Source organism: Lathyrus oleraceus, chromosome 5 (assembly GCF_024323335.1).
Source record: "Lathyrus oleraceus cultivar Zhongwan6 chromosome 5, CAAS_Psat_ZW6_1.0, whole genome shotgun sequence".
NCBI classification, from domain to species: domain Eukaryota; kingdom Viridiplantae; phylum Streptophyta; class Magnoliopsida; order Fabales; family Fabaceae; genus Lathyrus; species Lathyrus oleraceus.
In genome coordinates this window covers 626,454,534-626,472,212 of record NC_066583.1, presented here as the reverse complement: position 1 = coordinate 626,472,212, position 17,679 = coordinate 626,454,534, and the positions used below count along the sequence as shown (strand labels likewise).

The 17,679-nt window shown below is 32.4% G+C and overlaps 2 protein-coding genes across 4 annotated transcripts; both read right to left on the bottom strand.

The window, feature by feature from the left end:
- Window positions 1-4,940: 4,940 nt before the first annotated feature.
- Window positions 4,941-9,312, bottom strand: LOC127087263 (uncharacterized). Of its 2 annotated transcripts, none has more exons than XM_051028132.1 (8): window positions 9,140-9,312; window positions 8,171-8,353; window positions 7,967-8,014; window positions 7,294-7,360; window positions 6,842-6,942; window positions 6,563-6,607; window positions 5,638-6,108; window positions 4,941-5,542 (listed from the first exon to the last, which is right to left on the bottom strand). In XM_051028132.1, exons 2-8 carry the CDS (start codon window positions 8,306-8,308, stop codon window positions 5,369-5,371), a joined length of 1,044 nt encoding a protein of 347 aa, XP_050884089.1. In that variant the 5' UTR covers window positions 8,309-8,353; window positions 9,140-9,312; the 3' UTR covers window positions 4,941-5,368. The 2 variants fall into 2 exon arrangements, with proteins under 2 accessions (XP_050884089.1, XP_050884088.1); XM_051028131.1 differs by having other exon boundaries at window positions 8,171-8,340; window positions 9,140-9,311.
- Window positions 9,313-10,835: 1,523 nt separating this feature from the next.
- On the bottom strand, window positions 10,836-13,170 carry LOC127087262 (uncharacterized). Of its 2 annotated transcripts, none has more exons than XM_051028129.1 (2): window positions 12,984-13,170; window positions 10,836-12,804 (listed from the first exon to the last, which is right to left on the bottom strand). In XM_051028129.1, exon 2 carries the CDS (start codon window positions 12,307-12,309, stop codon window positions 11,134-11,136), a length of 1,176 nt encoding a protein of 391 aa, XP_050884086.1. In that variant the 5' UTR covers window positions 12,310-12,804; window positions 12,984-13,170; the 3' UTR covers window positions 10,836-11,133. The 2 variants fall into 2 exon arrangements, with proteins under 2 accessions (XP_050884086.1, XP_050884087.1); XM_051028130.1 differs by having other exon boundaries at window positions 10,836-12,302.
- Window positions 13,171-17,679: the final 4,509 nt, after the last annotated feature.

Genomic DNA, 17,679 nt, shown 5'->3' with positions numbered 1-17,679 from the left:
TTGAAAAAATTACTACCAATAAAAGTTTGTCCGCAAATGGTCTAGACTATGATAGAAAACACTTATCACAACGATTGGAAAAAGGATACCATCACGCCAGACCAACCGTTGTGAGGTAATGTGTGATTGTATGTATGATGTTTTCCACGACGATTGGGCGACCATTGTTAGTGTAAGCCCTAGAGGCCAATACTTTTGGTACTTGTATCGAATTATTTATTAATAATAAAAGGTTTTTTCTTTATTATGTTTGTTTAATAAAATCCCTAGAATAGCTAGTCCGTTTAATGTATCAAGTGTGACTTAATCATGAGATCACATTAAACATAAGAACACTATTCTTAAAGTATCCGTAGTCGAGCTTTATTGTAAAGTAGGATAACATTAAAGCATTAAGACTATTATGTATATAGATTGATGATCACATCTCATGGATCATGGATAAGGAGTTATCAAGTCTTAAACATAGGTATGAATATTAAGAGTAATATTTATACTGGATTGATCCGCTATGAGAATACTATATAGAATGTTATGCAAAGTGTCATAAGTTATTCTCATGGTGATAATGGTGAATACCACCCTTCGACCTGAAACCACTATGGATCCTAGATGTAGAGTCGAGTGCCTTAATGCTGATCAAACATTGTCCGTAACTGGATGACCATAAAGACAGTTGATGGGTACTCCACGAAGCATGCTAAGGGACATGAGTGACCTAGATGGAATTTTCCCATCATGCGTAACAGGATAAATGTCTATGGGCCCAATATTGAACTGGACAAGGATGACACGGTCTATGCCTTGTGTTCAATATAGACATAAGGGCAAAATGGTAATTATACACATAAGTATTATCATAAAAGGATTTGTCAGATCACATGACATTTTCGTGTCTTGGGTAGCAGTGATGTGTTGCTAGATACCGCTCACGGTTTATTATGTTAAATTCGTGATTTAATATAATTGCCAATGCCGCGAAAACCTACATGGTCACACACAAAAGGACGGATTGATGAAAGATAGAGTAACTAAGGAATACCGTAATTTACGGTGCACTTAAGTGAATTGTAGAACATCGTAAGATACAGTGTACTTAAGTAGAATACGAAATATGGTAGGGTATCATGCGCTTAAGTGATTTTGGCATATTATAAGATATGGGTCACATACACTTGAGTGGGTTTTTTATCTTGCAGCTCACACAAGTGGTTCTATAAATAGAACCCTTGTGTAGAAGCATTTGTGCAGTTGCAATTTCGTTTCTCTCTCTCTCTCACTTAAAGCCTTCATTCGTAGCAGCTAGCACTGAGATTGAAGGAATCCATTCGTGTGGACTGAGTAGAGGCGTTGTCATCGTTCAACTTTCGTGATCTCTCCGTAGATCTGCATCAAAGGTTACAATCGTCACAAGATGTAACGATTCTATCACTGATCATGCCCATTCGTAAGGATCACTAAAGGAGAAATTTTAAATTCCGCTGTGTTTTGGATCACTCTTTTCCTTCAACCTTGATTATAAGCTATGTAGCACGCTACCTACCACAACGGTTACTTTAATCAACCGTTATGATATTCTTTAATGCATAATATTTAATAATGGTTAGTATAAACAACCATTGTGATATATACACTGAGTTTATTATAAATTATGTGGAATGTTTATTTCGTCAATACTCACTAAATATATTACCTTTTAATCTGATCTAGAACATTATAATATGACAAATTAAGTTATATTAGAAAAATAAGTTCATGTTCAATGTTTGACAAGAGTTCATTAACTCCTTATCCACATTTTTCTCTTTAATAGTTAGAACTTTGTTTAATGATCATAGTTCTTTAACCGCTCATTCCTTCACCTCTAGTTCATTTTGCAAAATATTATTCATTTTGCAAACAAAATTAGAGGTGGAGAAAGGAGTGGTTCAAGAACTACAATCATTAAATAAAGTTCTAACAATTAAAGAACAATATATAGATAACGGATTGAAGAATTCTTTTCTAGAATTGAACGTGTACTTGTTTTCTAATATAACTTTATCTATCCTATTATAATTTTCTAATGCAATCTGAAAAGTTATATATTCGGTAAGGGATTGGAAAAACACTCAAACCACATAAGATATAATAAACTCATCTTTTAAACAAACATTAACAACAACATTCATCAACAATATTCATTAGCAACAAATCATAAACAACATACACGATACAACAAACATAACAACTCATAGAATGTTTCAGAAACGTACATGTCCCATAATGGCATCATCAACGAAAGAAGGATGAAGTTGAAGTTAGAGCTAAAAACTTGTGTCTATTTTGAATGAATGTCATTCTGGATCTTTCACACAAGTTTGCAACACTCATTTTATCTTCGTCCTCGTTATTGAAACAAGCATCCCTACCTACAAGTCAAAACAAGCAGAAAGTTTAAACATTGTGAAATAAGTTATTGAAACATAAACAATAATACATAATTTTGAAACATAAACTATAGTGAAGACGAATTTGTAAAGTAGTCATTTGCTAAGATTTGATGCAACAACGATATCCTTCGAAGAAGACGAGTTGGTTGCATAAGTTTGAGATTTCCATATGAGAGAGCCGAGTGACAAAGATGTTAAGGTTTTGTTTTGAGAGAGACGGACGAAAGAGATGTTAGGGTTTTGTTTTGATAGAGACTGATGTAATGCACTGAAGTGAGAGATAATTTCTCTATATATAAATAAGTAACATTTTTCACCACGGTTGACAATACGAACCTTATGAAATGATTGCAACTTACACCACAGTTGATTACAAAAACTGTGGTGATATACAAGGTCAAGCCTATTATGACACGATAAATAAAAAATTATAGGTCCTGGGATTCGAACCATTTCACTCCAGGTTCACAATTTTAGGAGAAAAGAAAAAGAAAATGTTTTGAAAAAGAAACTTCAAGTAGTACTAGTGTAATAAAAGAAAAATACAATGTTAACATAAAACAATTCAAAAATCAAATATCAAACATACAAAAGAAAAATCACCAAAACAAAATGGTTGTTATAAAGGTGACGCAAAGAAAGTGAATTTTTTGAAAAATATAATTTATGCTCTCTTATCTTTAAGTTTTTGAATTAAAAAAAAATCAATATTTTTTTGTAAGCTCATCCACATTATAGTCAAAAGAAAAGAAAGATCTTAATGATCCATGAATGATGATATATCTTGTGATTAGGAGTGTAATCGAATCGATTTTGAGCGACTTTTGATCAAAAAATGTCTGAACCGATGAGATCTCCAACGATTTGGTTTGGTTTGGTTTTTAGTATTTTTAAAAACTAGAACCAAAACAAACTAATTGGTTTGGTTCGGTTTGGTTTGATTCGGTTGATTGGTTTACAATGTTATTTTCCAAACATTATATTCATCGGTGTATTCTTCACTATCATATTTTTCGATGTGTTTTATGCTATTATTTTTTAAAATAATAAATTTTATGTAATTTATTTTATACTCTATTTTTTCAAACAAAATAAAAATTGTTCTTAAAAGTTGGCACTTGGCATCAAAAGGTTGGGAAGATGTTTGAAAGTTTAACAAACAAAAACAACAATAACAATAAAAGTTTGGCTTAATTGCAATTTTGGTCTCCCTATTTTTATTTATTTTTATTTCTGATCGTCCTATTTTAAAATCTGAAATTTTTGAACCCCTTATTTATTTATTTTTACTTTTCCCCCCTTAAAAATTAGTTCCAAATAGGAAAGGAGACTGAAATCCAAAACAAAAGTTAAAATAAGGGGACCAAAAGTAGAAAAAACATTAAAATAGGGGATCAAAATTCTGAATTAAAATAGAGGGACCAAAACTCCAAAAAAAAAAACAGAGGAACCAAAATTGCAATTAAACCTAAAAAAATTCAATTCACATGAATTAACATGTTTCACACCTCAAAACTATTTTTTAACAAGATAAAAGTAATTTTGTTGAAGAAGAAGAAACAAAAAATATTTTAAAAAATATGAAAACTAAAATAGAGAACTTGAACACGAAGAAGGTGACCATAACTTATCAAAACAATAGTGTCAAGCGGCAAGAGCAGTACTTCAGTGAAAATAAGTTTTCAGGGTCTCTACTTTCTATGTTTTAAAGTTTGGTTCTAGATGTGTGTTTTGCTGAAAGTAAGAAAATGTAAACAAAGATGAAGAATGATTGGAGCAATATAAAATTTGGGCTTAATGATGGGTAGAATAAAAGATTTAGAGTGTAATTATAGTCATTGGTTCGGTTCATCGGTTTGGCGGTTCTAAAAATTAAAATCGAGAACCAAACCAAAATACATCGATTTTCATTGATTCAATTCGATTTTAAAACCAAACAAAAAATAATCATTTTTTTTCGATTTGATTTGGTTTGTCGATTTAATTGATTTTTTCTGATCCATTTACACCCCTACTTAAGATGTTGTTTAGATGAAATGCAAAGTGTTTCAATAGTACATGCATTATGTGATTTTTAAGGGATACATTAATCACTGAAAGATACTCAATGAGACCATGATTCTAATGAATGATTAATTGTCAATTTATACATGTTTTTGAAAATCTTACTTTTGTCGGATAAATGATTCACCTTGCATGTTATGATTATGGATATTCATGAGGTTGATTATGAACTGGAATTTGAAAAAAAATATTATAACATAAAAACAATTTTAAAGTTCGACCAAAGTAAATTAACCTTTCAAATGCATTCAAAGAAATTTGGGAGAGTTGATAAGTGTCAAACTTATATAAAATACATAGATATTTATAAACTTATTTTACAAACAATTAAAATAAAAATCTTTCAATTTATCTTATAAAAAATGATAGAACATTTGTTTAGACTCTTCTAACATATACTAGTATTAACTAAAATCGATAAAAATAACTGAATTTATTGTTAACACCGAAATCTCAATTTTACTGTCATTTCCTTTCAAGTATCAAAACAAATATAAAATTCTTCTCTACTTAGAATCTTAAAAACTATTGACCGGTCTTTGATACTATCAGTCTTGTGTATACAATAACTATAAAACTTACTTTTGTGCTCAGCAACAATAACACGCTACATTTCACCGCAATTGAAATTTCAACTGTGTGGTGAAAATAAATTACATCAAAAGAGTCGAATGAGACAGCTTTGCACGGAATATGCACGTCAACTAACTCTAAAAATGCAGACCTCCTTTATTACTAAGCTATAAGAAAAATGGAGAAATTTAAAATTAAAAAAACAAAAGAATGCTTGTGATTCAGAGTATGAAAGTATGAATGTTATCTAGATCTGTTTTTCCATAGAAGTGTAGTACATCTGATCTTTGCATTCTTGTTCACTTGTGAAAAAACTTCCAGATATCTCTGTCAGCCAAATCCTTAACTAAATGAACTCCAAAAATGCCCTCCTCATCTACCACATTTCTCAGCTGTTTTACTCCATTACTAAATCCAACATAGTGTTTCTTAGTTGGAGCTAGATATACTACTCCATATTGAGGCCTTATACACTGTTACGAAAATGGAAACCAGAAAAGAGGAATTATATGCCGTAGATATGAAGATTATCAGTATAGCATTAAAGTAAGAAAGGAAAGAAACAAACCTTCTTAATAAGAGCATACAGCTTCTTCAAAGAGGTAACAGAATATGGAATCTCTGTCATTAAAATAATATCATAGCCACCATCCCCTTGATCTGCCTCATTAGCTCTTTCCCATGCTCGACTTCCCGAGAGTTTCCTAGACCTTCTTGAACTAGATTCATGTCCAACGATACTGCCTTCTTGACTACTACATCCATCCATAAAATCTTCCTCGGAGAAGCTCAAACTCATTCCAGGTGTTACTTCATATCCATCATTTTTCACAGTAGACAATACAGCAGGTAGTTCATCCCAGTCCCCAGCATAAAAGTTAACTGATGGTGCCAGAGTCTGTCTTGAAGGAGTAAGGGGAGTTTCTGGCTGTCGACTCTGCCTATCACGAGCTTGCTTCAGATTACCAAGGACATTTGGTATAGTTGTGCATCTTATAGTCTCTGCATTCTGATCTTGAAAATGCACCATGGAAGCTCCCTGTGAAATAAAGAGCCATTTAGATGAAAAGAAGCATATTATTCCAATGAAATTATAACTACTATTTGTTATTTTCCCAACCAAAAGACACTAAAGTTTTCTCTTCTTGCCTTGGAGTTTGTTTGTAAGTTTGGAATGTTACCGAAAAAGAATCCTAAATCTTAAGGTTGGTTGCACCAGAACATTGTTGTGTGTCTTATAAACTTTTGTCAACACATGGAAGGTATAAAAAGAAGGTGCAAGAACATTGCATTGGGAAGCCCAATTCTGACACGGTTACATTAATAATTTAAACCAAAAATGCTGATGTAGTTCAAGTTTAAGTATTGAAACTACAATAAACCAAGACCTACACAAACTAGATAAATTCCAGCTACCAAATACACACAAACTAGTGACAAACGACTCGGAAAAAGAGATAGTGAGTACTGGGACCTCAAGTGCAACTATATACCTTTAAGCAAGCAAAGATTCCAGGAAGTCCATAGCTACAATTGAGCTGCAAGAAACGTGAAGTAAGTAGATTATTAAATAACAATAAACTCTTAAATACCATTAAATTTAAATAGTTGAAAAATATGGATTAAGGGAGAAAAAAAGAAAGCAATCTCATGATGAAGTAGCTAATGTTGAGAGCATTTGAAAAATGAGGGCAAGAGAGTGAAGCACAAGGAGAATTAAAGACAAGCAAATCAAAACATAATAGCACGCAATAATCTCTTAGACAAGTTACCTCAAGTACTCTTTTTCCTCTGAAGGACAGTTGCCCATCGCGAATCTCATTCTTAAGAACACTGACAAGATCAATGGAACTGGCCCAGGTTTTCAGATAGCCTACAAAATCAGATAGATCAATCTGATATGGCCCTTCCTTTGTATTGATTGAAAAAAAATTACATGTATAATATATCAATATGTAATTGTTAAATGATATTATCCTCAACAAGAATCTTGTTATTATTTTTCTGACACAAAATTGGCTTTGTAGGTTGGTTAAATAATTTGAACTGATACCGCATTAACCTTAGGGACTGTCCTTTTCCGTTCATTCCAAAAAAGTTTTTGCTCTGAATTAATTCGTTAAATGTGTTATTTTTACATAGTAATGCACTAGAAAGAAAATACCGGTTCACAGGAAAACTATCACATGTCCAATGACTACAGAATGAAATTTCATGTACTTACCATCCTGTCTTGAGGATATTGTCTCTGAACCACCGAACCCTATGATATCAGCAACACTTACTATTCCCTGTAGGAGGTTTAAGATAGCATCAGTTTCCTCCCAAGTATTAAGCTAACTGATATATGATAAGCTCTAAAATTATGTCAAGATTGTTAAAGACAAAATTTATATCAAGAAATGAGGAGCCGAAAGAGTACTTGTTAAGAAATATTGTAAATTCATCATTCAAAAGTGCACAAGATACAACAGAAATGTAAACTAAAGGATCTCAATGCACATATTTGGTAAACATGCTTTTGGCAAAATAATAGCAAAGGATAAAACATGCATCCCATTTTATTGATATGGATTTGGGGTGCGTGTAATTGTTTGCCAAGTGCACCACATCCCAACCAAGAAAGTTATTTTATCTTATGGTCAAATTAAAAAATCAAAAGATACGCATTGAATGATTGAACTTCCGGCCACACAGTGAAATTATAATTTTATGTAATTGTCTTCCTATTGATACTACCAAATGAAAGAATGGAAACCAACCTGAAACCCTTCCACTAGCATTGACTCAACAATAACACTAATTTTTATAAAAAATTTAATTAAGGACACAAACCATCTAATTATGCCTCCCTCATAAAACACTTACTATGAAATGAACTATGCTGAGAGACGTACCTTAAAATGGTCAATATTTTCCCCGCCTTCCTTGTCAGTGTGAAATGCCTGCAAGGGCACATATTTAAATCCGTTACACTTCCTCCCACAGTAACCCCAAAAGCAAGCAAAAAAAAATGCCTTAAATGCAAGGTAAAGTTTCTTTTTTGTTGTTGGTTGGTTAGAGGGTGATGTGTTGGCTGAAGATAAAAATGGGAGTTGTACCTTTGAAGGAAGAATCTCCACTGCCGGTGACGCAAGATGAATATCTTTCTCAAAAATGGAGGATGCTATACTGAGACTTCCACGATCATGAGGCACTAGGCCAGGCAAGCATTGCGCAAGTATCGCCGGTGCACGCATCGTAACTGGTACTAAGAAGCAATCTCCCGGAACTAATAAGATAAACTACTCTTATAAATTAGAATTCGCGATAGGATACACCACTAATACGAGCTATTAAACCGTTACACTTACATTACATAACCAATCGAACAATTAACTCATGTAATAACTAATAACTAACATGATCATGTATTCCAAGTTTCAGATTATTTGGATATATGAATGTATGTCACCTAATAATGACATTTAATTAAATTTTCATAACACAATATATATACTAATACTACTATTAAAACAACGCAGTTTAATGCAGTATTGTCAATTTTCATAATCTTGATATACCTAAAAAATTCAAATTCAACTATTCCATGAGCAATTTCACATTCTAACAAAAATTATTGATTAGTATAAGTATAAAAATCTAGCATCGGGTGTTAATTGATCATATCACTCAGAATTAAAAAAATAGAAATAAAACAATAATCAGAAACATCCAATTGCAGTGTCTATTTGATGAAATATGTGTAGACTCATAAATCAAGAAGAAAAAAAACTATACACATGCACATAAAATAAAATAAAAAAACATCTCTATCACTAACAGTAATTCCTTTTTCCAAAAATGTTTAAGCACAAATAAATGAAATTTCCTTCACTTTTAATCTCAAAATTTTGGGAAGCAATTAGAAGGTTTCCGATTAGTAAGAAAATGAAGCGATAAAGATAAAAACAAGAGAATCAAACAATAATATACAAAATTGAAGTAAATTTCATACGAGAGAAATCCTAATTAGACACGATCATAAAAAATTAAAAGTTAAAAGATTAAAAATTAAAAAAAATAATTACCTGAAGGTAGAAGAAGCGAAGAGAAGAGTATGAGAGTACGATTTGGTGATGAAATGAGAAATGCGATTGAACAAGTTTTCAAAGATGTGTAAAGACTAAAATGGAATGTAAGCAAGAAAAGAAATAAAAAGGAGAAACAGAGAAGAAGCTTCGACGTCAGAGCCTGCAATAGCAATGGTTGGAATTCCTAAAATACCCTTATTGGTAGTTGAGCAATGTGTTGTGGGGTCTCATCAGATCGCATGCTTTTTGTCATTTTCTTTTTGGTAAAGAAAATGCATGTAGATGTTCACAATGGAATATCGAATAATCCCGTTTTCAATACCATTATTATATTATATTATTATATTATATCATAGCACTCTTTTTTAGACAACGTAATAGAAATATGTACGGTTATTTTAGGTGTACTAACCCACACTATAAACGATTTTTTTAATTATTTGAAACCAATAGGTCATTATATTTTTTTATTTCAAAGGATATACAAATATTTATTATAATGTATTGTATAGTACCAATATCACTAAAAAAAAATATGTTAGTACTAAAAATATGTTCAAAATTTATGATCAGTGATGAAATAAGTAAGTATTAGTGTCCAAAATTTGTCATTAAAGATGAAAATAGGTTAACATAGACTAGATTTTAGAAGGTAGAATATGATCTACCATAAACTTATTAGTATAATTTGATTTATGGTCTACTATCCCATAAGCTCTTATTTTATATTTTAGGGTCTTTTTAAAAGTCTTATCTTTCCTGAAATATTATTTAAAAATCTATTTTTTATTAAAGTTTTTCATTAATCCATATTACTTAAAAGTCTGTATGTATAGACCGATTTATTTAACATTTTTTTAATATATATACACGTGAAGATAATATTATTTAACATTTTTTTAATATATATATATATATATAAAGAGATAGATCGGTCTATAAGATTTTATAAGTTATTTTAATAGTTTAAGTCGTCAATTTAATTAAATAGATTTTTAAAAAAATTAATTTTTTTTTTTTTGTTAAATAGATCTGATCTGATTTTAAATTGGCTAAGTTATAGGTTCTTATAAGTTAATCCGACATATTCCTATCCCTATTTGATGTGGAAATATCAATGTCCAAAACTTGTGATTGGTTTGTTGCCTCGTTGTTATTCTTTCATTTGTTCATGTCAAGGATTGAATTCAAACCCCGATTTTGTTTTCTTCTTTCAAAACATGACAATGAGTTGACCTTAGGAGGGGAGGAACGTTCGTTTCAATTTCCGACCACCAGCTGGTCCACCTATGTATCAGAAGACCAGATCTTTTCTATTCTATTTTACGATTATAAAATCAAAATTTCATTACAGTACCTATTGACCAGTTTTTTCTTATATAATACATGCATTAGGTTACTTGTAGGGATCAGATCTATTTAATTAGTAAGAATTGAAAAGTAAACGCATATTTCTCTAGTATTTTATTCAAATGTTGTCAGAAAAGAAGCACTAGAATTCAAAACACAGAATATGTGATCACAAAATGTCATAGCTGTGTAGAATAATTTACATTGAACAATTGCAGACGATTTAATTGACCAAATGCTTTGAAAAAGTGCATAGTTATTGAACAAAAATACTCAACAAGGCTAGTGGTCATACATTAGCTAAAAGGATTATACAGAAAGTAAATTGAAGAAACAGTGACAATGCCTCAATACTATACCCAATAACATTGATGGTAATAAAATTGAATGTATTGGAACAAAGATTTAGTTCATGATAAATAACAACAAAGGCGACAAAGGTTGTGGCCTATATCTACAATCATACCCTAACATATACATGTTCTTCAATTACAGCCTACAGTAAAAGAGGTTAGATCATGTAAGGTTATGTCAATGGAGTTAAAGGCCTAATTAGGTTCTAAGTCATGACATCATTCACAAGTTGCAGTCATTTTTTCTCTACACTTGTTTTGGAACCTACCTATGCATGTGCTTGTGATCTATTGAAGAAATTCCTCCAGCATAAAACCATCACCAATAAATTCATAATCAAGTTCCAGCCCCTCATGTCCATCAAATTCCTTGAGCCCCACCAATGTCTCAATTGCAAACTCTTGGTTCAGAGCAAAATATTCCAAAGGACTGTCCATGTTTGAATCAAAAACAACATTTTTCCTAGGCGAGTTACAAAATGAACTTTCCTCAGAATCCCAATCAAATTCTCCTTCAAATGGCCAAAAAAGTGGTTCATCACAATTGAATGAAGAGATAGTAGAAACTGGAGGAAGAACCACATTACCCCAATTTATCTTGTATGATGAGATTGGAGAACCATCCTGAACACACTCTAGTTGTTGATTAAAGTCTGAAACCCATTCACTGTTTTCTTCTTTGTCAAGTCTGAGTAAGGAGTCCCAGTATGTTGGTGTGCCTACATCTGAGATATCGGTGAAAGAATCTCCACTGAAGCTTAGAGGGCTAGAAGGGCTCTCGGATGTTATTGAATCTGAGAGCCATTCAGAATCTTCATCTTCAAGACTTAGTAAAGGAAAAGAATGCCAGTAACTTGCTTTGTCCATATTCCACTCGCGGTCTTCCTCTTCAAGCTTGAGCAAGGAGTCCCAGTAACTAGGTGTGTCTACATCTGAAAACTCAGTGAAAGAATCACCACTGTAGCTTAGAGGACTTGACAGGTTCTCAGATATCATAGAATCTGAAAGCCATTCAGAGTCTTCATCTTCAAGACTCAGTAAAGAGTGCCAGTAACTTGTTCTGTCAAAATCCGAAATCTCCGAGTAAGTATCAAAATAGGTGGATGAACAAGTACTACGGGGAGACCCTAAGCTCTCAGAGTAGCTAACTGCATCATCCACAACAGTTGCATCATTCTCCGTTCTCTCATTTAGTGTGCTTTTGTTACATGAAGAAACATTCTCTTGAGATTTTATTCTGCTGCCGCTGAAAAAGTTGACATTTTCCCTCAACAGAAAGTATGAACTTGCCACTAAATACAACCAGAAACCCAACCAGTTATTGGCATCAGACTGAAATGAAGCAGAATAGCCATTCTCTTCGACAAACGGCAAAGACTTTCTCCTATTATCAAAGACTTGACGAAGATCCATGCCTTTCTTTGATGATGATACTTGAGGACAAATGATAGCTAGTTCTGTCATGCAATGTTACATATATAGGTTTAACCAAAGAAACAGTGACAGTGACACACTGTTACATTTATAGTTTTAACCAAAGAAACACAAGGGTAATTTACAACTATCTAGAATAGAAGAATAGAGGAAGAGAAACAATATAAAACATCAAAATAAATGAAAATCTAGCCACCATCAATAATCAATGAAAAATAAGAGACATATTATCACTAACTTCAAAAAAAATAACAATAAATGAGACATTTATCATTACTTTAACGAGAAATAACTCAAATAAGGGAAAATAAAACGTAAATAAAAACAGGCGATTAACAGTGAAGTATAGAATAAACTGGATCAAGAGATCAGAGCAAGAAAAACGGAATCAATCTAAAGCTGTACATAAATCTGTGAACTGTGTTCATCATACAAGCAAATTAAACATGATGAACACTTATGGTTTTTATTATAAATTTATTCACACATATTTCCATTCCATTCTTCTTGAGACCCTGAGTAGATCTGCATAAGATGAAGTTACTGAGTTAATAACAGATCATTTCATCTAATGCAGTCCATTTGGCGTTTCAATCGATTCATGATGATACGAAGATGAAAAAGAAAACAACGAGTGTGTGCAATTACAAACATGCAAATCAAAACAAGAGTAATCAGCAGTGAACAGTAAAAGAAAAAGTCACCTTCGTGATTGTGCGGAAAAAGTGAAGCACAGTTCCAAAAAGTGTGAGAGAGAGAGATAAACCCTAGAAAAGACAAAGATAGTGCGCCGCAAAAGATGAAGTGGTTTTTGGAGATGAAGATTTCTCGTTTATATTAAGCGGAAAAAATCACCAAAAATGGTAGTTTCGCGGTAGCCTTTTTTCCCGCTTTTGATTGCAATGCAACATAAAATACCTTGAATCTTGTGACGTGGCATTCCTTTTTGTCTTATTATCATTTTTTCATTAAAAAAATTGTAATAAAACGTTACGCCACGTCATCAATCCGTTTACAGTCTAATCTCACATCTCAACCGTAGCTTAGTCTCCCATTAACGGTCTAAAACACTGTTACCCCTATGCATGTTTTGTTAGGTTTTCATTTGGGTTTTTGTTGTTTGTAACTGATGATTATTTTGGGATTGAAATTTTACAGTAATTTGGGGGAAAATAAAATTTGTAGGGATAGATTGGAAATGAATTTGCTTTTAACAAATATGGATTCCGTTCTATATAATGCTAGTGATACAACTATCTAATTTTTGCTTTATATAGAACACAATTCCATGTTTTTCTTTTATTTCTTAGCTTGAAGTGTTCCCATTGTTATAGTCGTATTGGTCAAATTTAACAATTGTTAACCATGAAAAGCGGAGCTTTGGCATTTCAAAATTTTAGAATATTGAATTGCAGTAACATTTGAGTAATTATTTAGTCCAAAAGTATTTTTTTTTTGTTTTTTTTATTTATTATCCCATCTGTTTGAAAAAATATCCTATAAAAAATTTAAAACGTCCTTTATATAACGAATATGAATATTCAGACGCACTCATGTCTTAAGTCAAAACATTATAACTGATATGAAGATGCATCTCCGAAATATTTTAAAATATACCTTGTGCATTTCACTAAGTCACACCAACATATTTTGTAAACATGAATCAAGAGATGCATATTTTAAAACACACATCATGCATCCCTATTTCAAAGGTCCATTTAAACATTTATTGATTCTGGAGATATATCTCGGATTTTTCGTTTAGGATTTACGGAGATGCATCTCTATAAACAGTCAAAACAATGCAAGTTAAGTTAGTTTTATGGTTATTCAGATGAAAATGACGATTTATAAATGTTAATGCCTCTAATATGTGATGAGCATTAAACCATACAACCGATATGCAAAAAATGAAATATATAAATTCAGAGTCAAAATAAGTCATCATGACATACACAATAAAGTCGAAATATACAACGAAGTCAAAATAAAGGAAAAATATCATTTTTGGTCCTTTAACTTTACCTCGGGATCCATTTTGGTCCCTCAATTTTAAAAGATGCCAAGTTGATCCTTTAATTGTTCAAATAGCGTCAATAAATCATTTACGTCCATTTTGCTCAAACGACGTTTGTTTATGCATGCGTTTCCAACTGAGTTGGCTTTGAAATGTCATCTTCTTCGCTTCCAACCTGAAATGTCATCTTCTTCGTCCCTTTCTTGTTAGGTTTTTGCTCAAACTATGTTTGTTTATGTATGTGGTTCCTACTGAGTTGGCTTTGAAATGTCATCTTCTTCGTTTCCAACCTGAAATGTTATCTTCTTCGTCCCTTTCTTGTTAGGTTTTTGCTCAAATAAAATTAGGGTTCCTCATTTGCAGAGTTCTTTACTGAAATTGCTCGTGGAAATTGAAGGAACCATCAACAATGAATTTTGGGCGTTGTTCAAACCAATTTAATCAAAAGAGCTCTGGAAGTTTTTATTCCAATGTATACACATGCTCAAATCTCTGATGGAAACTCATATGTCGTTGTGAAGACATGGTTGTTCTTCGTAGGGCATCAACTGATACGAATTTTGTTTTTGGGGATGTCGACATTTTAAGGTAAGAAAGAATTTGAATTTTTTTCTTCTTCGCAATGTGTTCTGATATAAACCATTTGCCTAATTTACACAGGATTCTACGCAAGCTGGTTGTGAATTTTTTGATTGATTCTATGAGGATGTGGTAGATGAGAAGGACCAATTTATGAAGAAGCAAAAAATTACATTGGAGAAGCTAGCAAAAGAAGTTAATGTAGCAAAACTTGAGGTTGAAAATCTTAGGGCTACAAATGAGTAACTGAAGCAACAATTTAAGGAACTTTAAATTCAAATAAAGAAGATGGTGAACTAGGATTTTTTTTGGAAGATTATGTTTTAAATTGTTTTATGTGTGTTGGTATTTATGATGTTGTAATAAGTGTATCAGTTTGAATGACATAAGTGTATCAGATAAATTGTTTCCAACTTGTAAGAACAATTAATGTTTGTATTAGTTAATGTAATTGTGTTATGGTGCATATGTTTGCATAAGTTGAATGGTTTACATCAGTTTGAATGATTTACATCAGTTTGAATGGTTTACATCAGTTGTTATCAGTTTGAATGGTTTACATCAGTTAACACATAATTTTATCTGTGGCATAATTGTATCATTGGTTTATTACACATTTTATCAATTGAGACTAATTGTTTGGTTTACACCAGTTTGGGGTTTAAACCAAAAGACATTATACCAAAACAGAGAAAATAAGACACAATTGATTTATACCAAAATACATTACTAATATGTGGTGTATACGACTATTATTATGCATTACAACATAGGTTCAAAACACATTACATATGCAAAACACATTGCATAAGTACACAGGTTTGAACATAAACTAAATTATAACTTAAACTGAGTTGAATAGACAAATAATTCTAACTTAAACTAAATTTTCTTCTTTGGTGCGGTTCTGTTTATTTGTGTAGTCCTTCTTGTTGTTGGTCCAACTGTACTCTTGGCTGCATCCAATCTAGTTATAGGTCTTGGTGGTACAAAAGGTGTTGATGGCCTCCTAACAGGTAACTTCTATGCCTTTCCATGAGTTGATTAATGAGGTTTTTGAGTAGCTGGTTGATATGCCCTCTTAACAGTTATCTTCTTTGCTCTTCCATGAGTTGCTTGTTGAGTATCTTATTATTGAGTAGCTGGTTATTGAGTAGCTAGTTATTGTGATGTTTGTTTAGTGGATGGTTGTTGAGATGCTTGTTAAGTGGGTGGTTGTTGAGATGGTTAACTAGCTGGTGTCACCTTACAAGTAAGTTTGTTGTGACCTGGTTTCTTGCACCTACTACACTTGACAATGAAACCAGTTCTTCTCATTTTACGATGAGAGCCATCAATCTCCCCTTGCTCTAGATTCCTCTTCTTCTTTGGTTGTCCAGACATTTTCCTATACTTAGGTGGTTGCACATCCAGATACTCTATTCTATCCCACATATTTGATCCATTTATAGGATAAATCACATGTTTGTAGACTTTCATGTATCTTGATTTCCTGTAATACTCATGGATATATTCATCAACCTTATGGTTTCTACTCTTCATAGTTGAAAGTGCATAAACACAAGGAAGGCATGTGAGTTCCCATCTTCTGCAAGAACATAGATGTTCCTTCAAATTGACTGCAAACTTATCTGCTAGATTTTCAAGGTGCCTCACTTCAAAGATGTGCTCAACTGACATCCTACAACATAAAATTTTAGGTCAACACATGATACTCACATAAAACTTGTATGACAGACATATATTTTTCATGTATAATTACCTGATAAGCCATAAATTTGTGTATGTGCTTGGTTTTTCAACTTTCCTTCTAATATTGGGCAACATATCAACATCTTCCAAGTTTTTAAACCTCATTCTATTGGTAGCCATTTTTCCATCATGTAGGTCTTGATTTCTTCCATCATGAGTGGCTTGACCCTTGACTCAAGAATGATACTATTAAAAGCTTATGACATGTTATTGAGAACAACTTCACACTTGTTATGTGTTTTAAAGTATGATCTACTCCAGAATCTTGGTGGGATACTCAACATGTGTTTGAAGGCATCTTCATTGACAACCCTCATTATGTTCATTTCTCTTTCCCATGCTTGTGAGTATGTTGATTTTGCAACCTTCCATTTGAATTCCTTCAACATCTTACCAGGAAACTTCTTCCTAAAGTTGTTATACATGTGCTTGACACATAATCTCTGTTCAATACTAGTTAGAAGCTCATCCATTGCAGGTAATTCACCATATGCCATCATAAATATAACACCAATCAGAAACGAAAACACATAAAACATAATTATAACAACACAATGTCATCAAAAATATAACATACATTTTGTTGATCAGAAATGAATGTGTATGTGAGACACTCATTCCTACATCCATGGTCATCAATAAGCAGTTCCAAAAACCATGTCCAGTTATCCTTATTTTCACTCTGCACTATTGCAAAAGTTATTGGCAGCATTTGATCATTAGGATCTCTACCTATGGCTGCCAAGATTTGCCCTCCATAAAGAACATTCAAAAAGTAACCATCAAGGCCTATGAAATGCCTACATAACTTGAATCTTTCCTTACATGTTGTATAACATATGTATAACCTTCTGAGATGGGGTATTTGATCATCAATACCTTCTTGAACAGGTGGAACATTTAGTTTTACTATTGACCTTGGGTTTGTTCTTAATAGCTCATGGAAATAGTCATAAATTCTAGTATAATCCCCTAGGAAAGAACCAACAACCATGTCTCTAGCTGCAAATTTAACTCTTATGGCCTTAGTCTTGCTGACCCCTATATTTCAC